The following is a 12,106-nucleotide window of genomic DNA, read 5'->3' on the forward strand; positions in this document are numbered from 1 at the left end:
GGGACAAAGGGGGCTGTGGGAAGGGCTGTGCCACTTCACTTAGTGATGACTGTGACGAGGATCACGTGACTAGTGGTAATGAAGATAAATAATAAGTAATGGGTTCATTTTGCTTAAATGTGTAACCGAGGAACTATTCTCTAATTGAATATCTTAGTGAGCTATAATTTAATAGTGTAGGAAATGGGTTCCGCCCATTTAATCCCCCTGAACCTTTCAATTTTTGTGTACCCAGTTTAGGACTTTAACTGTGAGTGAGCTTCACACTCGATAAATTATGTGGAAATGGACTGAGAGTGCCAACAGCCACGTGTCAGTCTTTTAACACCTTAACTGCGCCGAACGTTCCGCGCTACTGCTGAATGTTCTATTGAGCGGACAGGGCCGCGACGGCCAACGGACGTGCGCAGCACTACACAGGTAGTAGTGCACGCGACGGCCGTTGGCCGTCAGCTGCAGCAATGAGGTTAAGATAAGGCCGCTACTACTCAGCTAGGGTGAGGGGCTCTGCACTGGTTACGTGCTATCACATGCGTACAGATGCGTGCACCCGTGCACAGGCTGAGAGCACGAGCCTAGCCTCTAGGTCAGCCCGGTATCTGCTCACAGGTAGCTTGTCACAGAAGAAACCCTTCAGGGATTGGTCCTGACCTGGTGTAAATCTTATACCGTGAGTGGGCATTCCTATTGTAAGACTGTAGTTCTTCCTCGATAGACTGTGTGCTCACTGCATTATGCCTTATGGGTAAAAGTGCGCACGGCACAGTTTCACCCTACTTTGGCCCAGAGATACCTGTCAGGTATCAATTTTAGGGTAAACATTTACCCTGAGGGCCACTGTTACTTTTGTGATAACTGCCCTTCTTTTGGCATTTTAAGAATTGTCATATTTCGCTGACTCAGCCATAGCCATATTCCAGGTCTTTGGCCTCTCGATACGGGCAAGTTGATTATTTCACAAGCCAGTGGAAGGATCACAGGCCTCCCCACTCAGTAGATCCCTTCGACGGGATAGAAAAGGGGGGCGGGGGGGTCTGCATGTGATAATCACCTCTTCACCCTGCACCTGGCCTGGGCCAGCCCGAGCCCACAGAAACAAAAGGAGACAGGGCTGGCTTCTGGAGCAAAAGACTGCAGTGGTGGGTTCGAATATGTTTTTTGCTTTTGCTAATGCTTTGCCATAGTCAGTAGGCTTGGTTTATTGATGTGGACACCCCCTTATTTAGTGATAAAATATTTAGTATAGTTGCAGGAGATTTTGATTGCGTGCACTGAGCTTGCTGGGGGAGTAAACGGTTCTGAGCGCGTCACCAAAGGATATACGTGTAATTAAGGCGTAGTATTTAGTAGTGTGTGGGTAATAACATACTTTTACTTTATAAAAGAAAAGGCACTGACTGGACAATTATTTATTGTGGTGTTGCGTACTAATGAGCTGAGGGTAGTTTCCCACACCACCTCCCCTGAGTAGGCCTTGGACTGCTCTATTTCTCTACAGTGCTGCATCAGGGGACTTGATCCCCACTAAAGAGAAAGTTGCAGACTTATTACTTGTGAATGACACACATTGTTTGTAAGTAATAATCCAACTTCTGTGAGTTGTTGTGCAATAACCGCTTTGTGTGAGCTGTAACTCAATATCTATTTTGTTTGGAATGAAACTTAGCATCTGTTTTGTGGCTAGGTATTTTGAATGAACCATGCCTCCGTAGCTATTCAATGATTGGCTAGCTTATGACTGCTGTAACGCAGCATCTGTTGGGCGTGTAAACCTTTGACACTGTGCAGCACGTCTGATCTTGTCCCAAAGAACTTTCCTATCTATTAAGGCACTGCAAGTGATGCTGGTGAAACTCAGGCCAAGAGTTGTAGTCTTTGCTGTTTGAAAAATCGGGTTCATCTCCAAAACGCATGACCCGGAGCTCATGTTGTGACGTGAGGTCCCGGGGCTGGTGTAAAACTAAAAACTAACAACCATTGTTAAGAGATAATCCCGTTTGTGGGGGCGCACTGTGTATGGTTCACCACACTGTCGCTCAACGCTACTCTCGCAAAACAGAGCGGCGGTCTCCGGGCGCTAGGGGGCGCCCGGGTCCCGGAAACCAGAGTCACACAGCTGACTCCACCTCACAATGTATACTTTCACAGCAAGTTTTTTAGGTGAAAACAGACCAGCATCTCACCAACAGAGCAGCGCGTTTGTTGAGTCACACTACCCCACGCCAGCCACACATACAGCATAAAAAGAGCTCGTTCCGGGTCTGCCTCGCTTAACTTGTAATTTACAAATCGTTTGGGCTGTTCTCTGCTGGACAGTGTGGCAATCAGAAATGTGTTGCAGGGCAGATGCCACTAGGTCCGGGGGAGGGCTCCTGTCCCACTCGCGGTGGCTACTGCCCGAAACCCCTCAAACATCCAAGCCCCCAAGTACCCTCCACCCGACTGTGATGCTAACGTTTGTGTGAGGGGTGAACGAGAGCGACAGAACAAGCATAGGCAAAAGCAACAGGTCTCGCCAAAAAGACCTTTTTGGCTTTTCTAATATTTTTTAGCCATGCTGCACAGCTTTGATGAAGCTGTGCAGTATGGCTTAAAAAAAACGGTGATGATGCAACTGACTTTCACCTTGTATGCACAGTTCAACAGCATGCGCGTGCCTGCAAGAGAGCACTTTTAAAAAACGTATCTATGCAATATTGACTGGTAAAAAAAAAAAAGTAGCATGAAAAAGCATTTTGAAAATGTTACGCAAAACCGTATTTTTTTTTTTTAAACAACTTACGCTGTCTTTAGATTCGACCTAAAAAAGTGTGAGATGAAAGGGGGGGATAGAGAATAAAAGAAGAAAGTGTGTGCTGTTGAGAGTAAAAGCTGCATACTAAGACTCAGGCCTGAAAGGTGCTCAGTGGTTTTACTTGACAATTGCTTTAGCCCCTCCCCCATCCTTCAGGCCTCAGAAGTTGTAACCACGCTCGGGGTTTGAAGCAGAACAGGTTCCTGCACCTCACTGTTAAAAACAAGCATTTGCAATGCAATAGGTCTCGCATTTATGAGAGTTTGAGCTATTGGCATTGTAAATGGCAATGCCTTTTATTTATGTGTTTTTAAAACAGATAAATAAAAGGCATTGCCATATGCAAAGCCAATAGCTTAAACTCTCGCAAATGCGAGACCTGCCGCATTGCAAATGCGTGCTATAAAAAAAAAAAGCGTTAGGAGAGGGCGTGTCCTGCACAGGGGCGTAACACAGGCCCCTGCAGCCCCCGCGGGGGGCCCTCACCCTCCAGGGGGCCCCGTCAGCACCGCACTTCAGCTGGGGGGCTCTAGATTGAGCCCGGAGGGGGCCCCTTCACGTACCCTGCAGGGGGGCCCCCTCAAGGTTCGTTACGCCACTGGTCCTGCATGCAACAGCAGGCCGGACAAAGCTATTTGAGAAAATAGTGCTTGGATGCTGTAATTAAATCCTACGGAGCAACAACACACGTAACAGGGGGTGTCACCATGGGAGGTTCCAAAATGAGACAAGGCAGTACTAAGGAGAGACTATTAAGCCTTTTGACCAATGAACTGCCACGGTTTACAGTGGAGAATGACAAGCCAATGAAAAATGTGGGCGGAGAGTGGGTGGATCTTCAAGTCCCTTCCTCAATACAGCATGCAACGCAGAGCCGCGCAGGCACTGCCCAGGCTTGACCTAATGATGGCTCTCAAAATCCAAACAGTGCGAGTTGTGTGGGAGGCACCTTTTAACCCCCCCCCCCCCCCCCTCCCCCACCCTGATCATGGGAAGCCGGGGCAACATCACCCAATTTTAAATATAAACTGGAAAGAATTGTTGGTAGGAGAGGTAGGTCTGTGGCATTTTATCCACTTATGAAATGCAAGCAATATTATTGATTTTAAAACTGGACGATGCTGTAAATTTCATTGCTAAATATCTATTTCTGTGCTATCTTCCCACACACATGCACTCTCTCTGCCCATCTGCTCATACACTGCCCCGTTGCTTGATGCCACTTCTACTTACGTGTGGTGCCAGCTGATCTTTGGAAACGGTAGGGTGTAGTACTTACCCTGATTTAAGTATGCGACCAATGGATTGAGGAAGCCTTTTTCTGGCAGGGTCCGAATATTTACCTCCAGTAGGCGGGGACCAGCAGGGGTGTTCTTCTTTGCCAAGAATTCCATACAATATGTCAGTGCCAGAATTCTGCAGTGGGTGCACGCTCATACCCCATATTTCAAATTCACCACCGTATGCAATGCCCACCATTTTGCCAGTGGTGTTCCCATGCCATGAGACACCTCTCTTATGCGTCAAAGTACCCCCAATTTGTCAGCATCAGCATTTTGACATGGACATGCTCTCACATGACTCACACTCTACCATACCCACAATCTCATCTCACACACAAATACACTCTCGCTCACATTCTCTTTATCACACACACTCACATTCTCGTGGATTCTCCAACACACTCATTTACGTTTTCTCACACACAAACTACACAACCATTTTACAATCTGCTTGGGTCTGTTAGAGAGGTTTGCACAGCTGTCAGCCCTGCTTTACCTCTCTTATCTGTTAATGAAACTTAGTAAAAGCATTTCTATAGACTATTCAAAAATCAAAACAAATTACATTGGCAGTGCTTGTTTTCATGCACAATGTGAATGAAATTGGACTCTTCCATTAAATAGGTGAACATGGTTTGCATTTGGGTTTACATACAAATAGAGCAGAAACGGCATTGGAAACAGGCCACTTGGTGAAATTCTTAAACATTGTGTCAAAGTGATCATATGTCAAGTATGGTTCCTTCAGGCAACCTTGGCTTTTTAGCCTTAAAGACTTCACAAGTCCTAGAATGAATCGTTTTGATGCTGCAAAGGCCAGGTCTGACCATAATGAGCCACTTAGCAAACTCTAACAAGTTTTAAAAAATCAAGTTCTGATTTGTGGCTTGCAGCGTTGATTCTTGGATGCAATCAAACATTCATCCGTAAAACGGTGAAGGGACGGATATTGCATTTCGTGTGAAATGTTGGAACTTCAATGCTGCTAAGCAAAAATGTACCCTCCATTGAAACATTGGGGCTTGCAAAAACCAAACTGTGCTTCCCACCACAATGAAAGCCTTCAGGGGCCGGGGTCCCATGCCATTGCAGTATTGGCCACCCTACCTCTTATCGAGTTGTAGCAGCACCAGCTGCTGTTGGAGGAATCTGAGCTCAGGAGATGAAGAGAAAGCACCACTGATGGCGACTTTGCTCCATTCAGAGCCCGGCGGCTTTTGACTTCTCTCGCGAGCCCGGCAGACGATATACTGATGGGGCTCGAGCCACAGTGCCCCTCGGAGGTTGGCACCCATGCCCTTTACCTCACTCAAACCATTTTTGAAGTGGTGTTTTTATTTCTAACTTAATTTTAAAGTGTGCAAAAAGTGATGGATTGAATGCTTGAATGAATCTCATTTACTGGTAATTACTCAGGCCACATTCCAATCCATTGTTATTGTGCACACCATGCCACCTCAGTTTGGACCCAGCTTTATAGAAGTCAATCTTGACCCTGATCCAATCGGAACAGTCCAGTCCGAAATGCCAAACCAGTTCCTCTCTGACCCAGAACACAACCAACTCTGCCCTCGTTATGGGCTCATCTGCCGGGTATAGCTTGGTTCCAGTAACACAGGGTGCACAGGATCCAGGTCTGGGCTACCCGTCCCACTTAGGGCGACACACTATAGTATGCAAAAAGTGATGTATGGAATGCTTAAATTAATCTCGACCACTAATAATCACTCAAGCCCCTTGCAAAGAGTCTCATGAGTGCTTTAGACAACTACATAAACTATCATGAACCATTACCAAAAAGATACTTAATAAATATCAACTAACCGTATGCCACCAAACAACCATACACAACGGATGGATGGAAATCCCACAACCATATGAAAAGGATGTCCAGATTAAACAAGCACTGGAAATGCCAATAGGTCTGGCTTCAAATTAATGTTGTATGGTAAGGTGAAACATTGCAAGAAAGTAGCCTGGGAATGCATGTGTATTTGTGTGGAAGCAAAGAACTGTAAAATAATGTGTTGGTTAAAATGTCAGGGGACAGTTGCACTTTCAAGCCAGACCTAAACATCCACGTAGATTAAGGAATTCCCTCCTCCCATATGGGCTGCTGTCAGAGAAAAACACCATAAAATCTGTACATTTTAATAGTATTGCAATGGTATGTGTGTGCTGCTGAAAGTTCAAGTGTAGGCACATGAATAACAACAAAATAATCACAACTGTATGGAGGGCAAGCACGTTTTTGTGGAAGCACACGATTTCGGCCCAATCAAAACGTGCTCTGCTGGCTCCCAACACGTGGGTGGAGCCAATGCCCCTCTCTAGCGATGCTCACATAATAGTTTGGTGATAGCTGTGCTGTCAAGCCAGACAATAAAAAAAGAGCTTGGGTGCCATATTAATGGTAGAAGGAGCTATACAAATGAAGATAACATAGCATAAACTGATAAAAGTACAAAAGGTGCAGAAAGAGGCAAGTATAGGTCGCATCCAACCAGATGCGAGGTGTGGTGTCCCTGTCTGATAAACCTCTGTAGGAGGCAATGTCTTCAAAGCTCTCCCCGCGCTGGCCTGAAGAGCCATGTCTCCAGGACTTTTCTGACCTGGGGGTGGGGAGGGTGCGCTCCCGGACAGGTCTTCAAGGCGCTCCAGTGTCTAGGGCTACAGGTGCCCATTCATCTATCTCCATCCTCCTGCCAGCTGAAATCTCACTGAGGCTGGAGTGCAGGCTGGCTGATTGAAGGGTCCTGTCTGGGGTGCAGTGGGGAGACCGACTTGCCAAAAACGATGTTGGGGGGGGGGAGGGGGGGGATTAAAGCATTTTGAATACAGTGTTTGTTTTTTTTGTAGTTTTGTATAGCGCTAGCTGGACCAAAGGTATCAGAGCGCTTCACAACATATACAAAGAAAAACATAAGGTGATGATGGACGGAGCGTTGACAATAAAAACACTCACCCCCAGTCAACTTTTCTGGGTTTAATCCATCACCGTTCTTTAGCTCACTCCGCCACCCCAGTTCAGACATGGCTATATGCAAATCAGTCTGACACTGTGCCTCATGGGAAGAGTCCAGCCCGAACTGCCAAGCCATGTCTTCCCTGGACCGGAATCAAGCTTCCCAGGAGCGGTTTCTGGCATTACAGCCGTCTTCAGCCGGGCTTGCTTGACTCCAGTGGCAAAGTGAGCAAGTAAACCCAGATCAGTTGACTGGGGGTGAGTGTTTGATTTGCTCAAACGCTCCGTCCATCATCCCCTTTTGTATCGCTTCACAACATATACAGCAAATAAAATAGTGAGCAGACTGAAAATCAATCATACAGAATCTGTTGACAGAATGTTTGTATCCAGAAGATATCTTGGTCTGCGACCTTCTTGTCAGACTCGGAATTTTGGTAAAGCTGGAGTGACAGATAGGGGGCAGTCCAGGGTCTGTCAGATCCCTCGAGTACGGTCGAGTAAGAGGTCTTTGAGGAGCCTCTTGAATTTTGAAAATGAGATTGTTCTAATGTGGGGAGGAATGGAGTTCCAGATTTTGGGAGCGTTACCAGCAGAAGATTTGGCTATAGATCTGTGCTTGCGAGATTTGGGCGGGATGAGCAGCAGAGAGCTGGAGCTCCTGAGGTTTCTGGACTGGCCTGCGCTATTGAGTTTGGCGGCCAGGTATTCTGGTTTACCTGTATGCAGGGCTTTGCGAGTGATGCAGCACAGGTTTTGCAGTCTATCTAACAGCTTTGTTGGGGGCCAGCATTCACTAGGTCACAGTGGTCCAGGCACCTCATCTTTGGGGCCCTCGTCAGCGCACTTTTTGGGAGCCCAGTTTACAGCCGTCAGCGCTATCCACTGGCTCAGGACCCAGTGTGCACCAGGTCACAGTGGTCCAGTGGCAATGTCCCTAAGGCCTTGGTTAGTTCCACCCACTGTATGTCACAGCAGTCAGTCGCCCCATGTCTGGGCCCCCAGTGTACACTATGTCACAGTTGTTCAGTCTCTCCATCTATAGGGCCTCCGCCATTTCCGCCCACTGGTTGGTAGCCCAGCATACACGGTCACAGTCCCCAGTCGGCCTGTCCATTGGACCTCGACAGCTCCGCCCACTGGCTGGGGGCCCAATGCACCCTGTGACACAGTAGTCCGGTCCCTAGGGCCCTTCGCAGCTCCGCCCCCTGGAGCCCAATGCACCCTATGACACAGTAGCCCTGTCCCTAGGGCCCATCGCAGCTCCGCCCACTGGCTGGGGGCCCAATGCACCCTACGTCACAGTAGTCCGGTCCCTAGGGCCCATTGCAGCTCCGCCCACTGGAGCCCAATGCACCCTATGTCACAGTAGCCCTGTCCCTAGGGCCCATTGCAGCTCCGCCCACTGGCTGGGGGCCCAATGCACCCTCTGTCACAGTAGTCCAGTCCCTAGGGCCCTTCGCAGCTCCGCCCACTGGAGCCCAATGCACCCTATGTCACACGGGGCGAGTTACAGCCCCGCATTGAAATGGGTGGAGTAGGGCCGGTCTGAGGGACAGGTCTGTAGAGGGGTGGGGGCAGCTCCCCGGTGAAATGCACAGGACAGGACTGGTCTGTAAGGGGGAAGGTCGGGGCAGGTTCCCATTGAAATGCACTGGCAGTACTGTCTATAAGGGGGAGGGGGTCTGTAAGCTCCCCGATGCATGCGCAGGGCTGGTCTGTAAGGAGTCGGTGAGAGGGGTGAGGGCAGCTCACCGTTAGAATGCACAGGGCAGGTCTGAGGGAGAGGGAGGGCAGCTCCCCGGTGACCTGCACTAGGCAGGGGTGGTCTGTAGGCAGGACGGTTCTGTAAAGTGGGGCAGCTCCCTGATTAAATACACTGGACATGACTGGTCTGTAAGGAGGAGGGGTATGTAAGAGAGGGAGGCCAGCTCACCGATGACATGCACTGGACAGGACTGGTCCGTAAGGTAAGAGGGGTGGGAGCAGCTCCCGTTGAAGTGCTCGGGGCAGGACGGGTTTATGACGAAAAGCAATGTCACAACAATGCACTGAAACTGCACTTCGGAGGCAGTGAACTCCCAGTGTCCACCCTGCGGCACAGGCCCCGCCCCCTGCTTGCACGTAACTGTCTCTCACTGCTCCTCACCCATACACAGCTGACCCTCTTTCACCAGGGCCCCGCAATCCTTGCACGCACCTGTGTCTCACTAATCCTCACCCATACACACCTGACCCTCTTTCACCAGGGCCCCACAACCCTTGCACGCACGTGTGTCTCACTGCTCCTCACCTGACCCTCTTTCACCAGGGCCCCACAATCCTTGCACGCACGTGTCTCACTGCTCCTCACCCATACACACCTGACCCTCTTTCACCAGGGCCCCACAATCCTTGCACGCACGTGTGTCACTGCTCCGCACCCATACACACCTGACCCTCTTTCACCAGGGCCCAACAATCCTTGCACGCACGTGTGTCTCAGTGCTCCTCACCTGACCCTCTTTCACCAGGGCCCCACAATCCTTGCACGCACGTGTGTCTCAGTGCTCTGACCTATAAACACCTGACCCTCTTTCACCAGGGGCTCACAATCCTTGCACGCACGTGTGTCTTACTGATACTCACCCAAACACACCTGACCCTCTTTCACCAGGGCCCCACAATCCTTGCACGCACGTGTGTCTCAGTGCTCTGACCTATAAACACCTGACCCTCTTTCACCAGGGGCTCACAATCCTTGCACGCACGTGTGTCTTACTGATACTCACCCAAACACACCTGACCCTCTTTCACCAGGGCCTCCCAATCCTTGCACGCACGTGTGCACTGCTCCTCACCCATACACACCTGACCCTCTTTCACCAGGGCCCCACAACCCTTGCACGCACGTGTGTCTCACTGCTCCTCACCTGACCCTCTTTCACCAGGGCCCCACAATCCTTGCACGCACGTGTCTCACTGCTCCTCACCCATACACACCTGACGCTCTTTCACCAGGGCCCCACAATCCTTGCACGCACGTGTGTCTTACTGATACTCACCCAAACACACCTGACCCTCTTTCACCAGGGCCCCACAATCCTTGCACGCATGTGTGTCTTACTGATACTCACCCAAACACACCTGACCCTCTTTCACCAGGGCCCCACAATCCTCACCCATACACACCTGATCCTCTTTCACCAGTGCCCCACAATCCTTGCACGCACGTGTCTCACTAATCCTCACCCAAATACACCTGATCCTCTTTCACCAGTGCCCCACAATCCTTGCACGCACGTGTCTCACTAATCCTCACCCAAATACACCTGACCCTCTTTCACCAGGGCCCCACAATCCTTGCACGCACGTGTGTCTCACTAATCCTCACCCAAATACACCTGACCCTCTTTCACCAGGGCCCCACAATCCTTGCACGCACGTGTGTCTCACTGCTCCTCACCCATACACACCTGACCCTCTTTCACCAGGGCCCCACAATCCTCGCACTCACGTGTCTCACTGCTCCTCACCCATACACAGCTGACCCACTTTCACCAGGGCCCCACAATCCTTGCACGCACGTGTGTCTCAGTGCTCCTCACTCTTACACACCTGACCCTCTTTCACCAGGGCCCCGCAAGCACAGGGCGGGGGCAGATACACCTGTATGGATCATTTTAATAACAGTACCGATAAGCAGTTGGTTCATGTAATTTCACGAGCCGGCAAGCGCGGCCCCTCAGCTTGTGCGCCTACCCTCCTTTGGGGGGCGTGGGCCTTTTCGGGGGTGGGGGGAGGATTGGGCACATATACTTTATGAAAGCCTTGATGGGGAGCAGTGATACTCACATTCTAAAGTACTAGCTCTCTATCCTGATTGTAAAAACTGTTTCTAGGCGCTACAGCGCACGCCAGACAATAGCGCTGCGCAAGTGATTATAACACTTCTATGACACACACACAACTCTGACACCACAAACACACACACCAAGGTTGGGGGCCAGTGGGGGAGTCCCGGTTCATATAAAACACAGATTAAAGAGAGGACATGGGGGGGGGAGAGAGAGACAGGTGGTAGGTAAAGGGGTGTCACTCACTGCGGGTCCTTGCGCCTCCCTACGGTGCCCATGACCAGGCTGTCGGCGGCTCCGGCGGCGCCCTGCCGGTATCCCATGCTGGAGCGCAGCCCGGGCGGGAGTGTGCGGACGCCGGGAGCATCCCAAGCCTGGAGAGGGAGGAGAGCCCCGCCCTGCGAGGAGAGAGGAAGGGAGCACCGGCCCACACCGGGGAGGGAGAGAGCGCTGGTGCCGGCCCCGCCTGGCGCAGGGAGGGAGAGAGAGTGCACAGCCCTCCCCCGGGCGAGGGACAGACAGACAGACAGCACCGCGCCGCCCGGAAGAGAGGGCGGCACAGGGCTCCGGCCCACCCCTGCTGGGGGGGAAGGAGGGACCCGCCCGCCCACCCTGGGGAGAGAGTGCAGCGCACCTCACCAGCAAGGAGAGAGCACAGGGGAGAAAGGACGAGCTCTCTCGCACCCGAGAGAGTCAGTGCACTGAGTGCGCCCCCGCCCACCCCACGGAGAAGGAGATGCGAGAGAGAGGGGCTGTGTAAGAGGGAAGGAGTGAGTCTGAGGGAAAGAGTGTGTGAGGAGGCGTGTTAGAGGCAGAGGGTGTGAGTGAGTGTGAGAGGGTGTTTTAGATTCCGTGTCTACGTGAGTATTGTGTGAGAGAGAATGTTAGTTTTGGAGAGTGTGTATGAGAGTGTGTGCTAGATTCAGGGTGTGTGTGTGTGTGTTACAGAGGGTGTGTTGGATTCAGTGTGTGTGTGTGTGAGAGAGGGTGTGTTGGATTCAGTGTGTGTGTGTGTGAGAGAGGGTGTGTTGGATTCAGTGTGTGTGTGTGTGAGAGAGGGTGTGTTGGATTCAGTGTGTGTGTGTGAGAGAGGGTGTGTTGGATTCAGTGTGTGTGTGTGTGTGTCAGAGAGGGTGTGTTGGATTCAGTGTGTGTGTGTGTGAGAGAGGGTGTGTTGGATTCAGTGTGTGTGTGTGTGTGTGTGAGAGAGGGTGTGTTGGATCCAGTG

The 12,106-nt window shown here is 50.7% G+C and overlaps 1 protein-coding gene across 4 annotated transcripts in view; it reads right to left on the reverse strand.

Annotated features, from left to right (window-relative positions):
• The window catches only part of RASGRP1 (RAS guanyl releasing protein 1), a 350,649-nt gene extending 339,192 nt beyond the window's left edge, over positions 1 to 11,457 (reverse strand). For 3 of the 4 annotated variants that reach the window (XR_013600832.1, XR_013600831.1, XM_078659443.1), the window contains exon 1: positions 11,125 to 11,457. Coding sequence is in view for 1 of the 4 variants with exons in the window: in XM_078659443.1 (XP_078515569.1) it covers positions 11,125 to 11,201 (77 nt within the window). In the remaining 3 variants the exon portion in view is untranslated. The remainder of the gene's footprint in view (positions 1 to 11,124) is intronic. The other variant, XM_078659445.1, reaches the window with a different exon arrangement.
• Positions 11,458 to 12,106: the final 649 nt, after the last annotated feature.

The sequence above is a fragment of the Lissotriton helveticus genome, chromosome 9 (genome assembly GCF_964261635.1).
Source record: "Lissotriton helveticus chromosome 9, aLisHel1.1, whole genome shotgun sequence".
Classification (NCBI taxonomy): domain Eukaryota; kingdom Metazoa; phylum Chordata; class Amphibia; order Caudata; family Salamandridae; genus Lissotriton; species Lissotriton helveticus.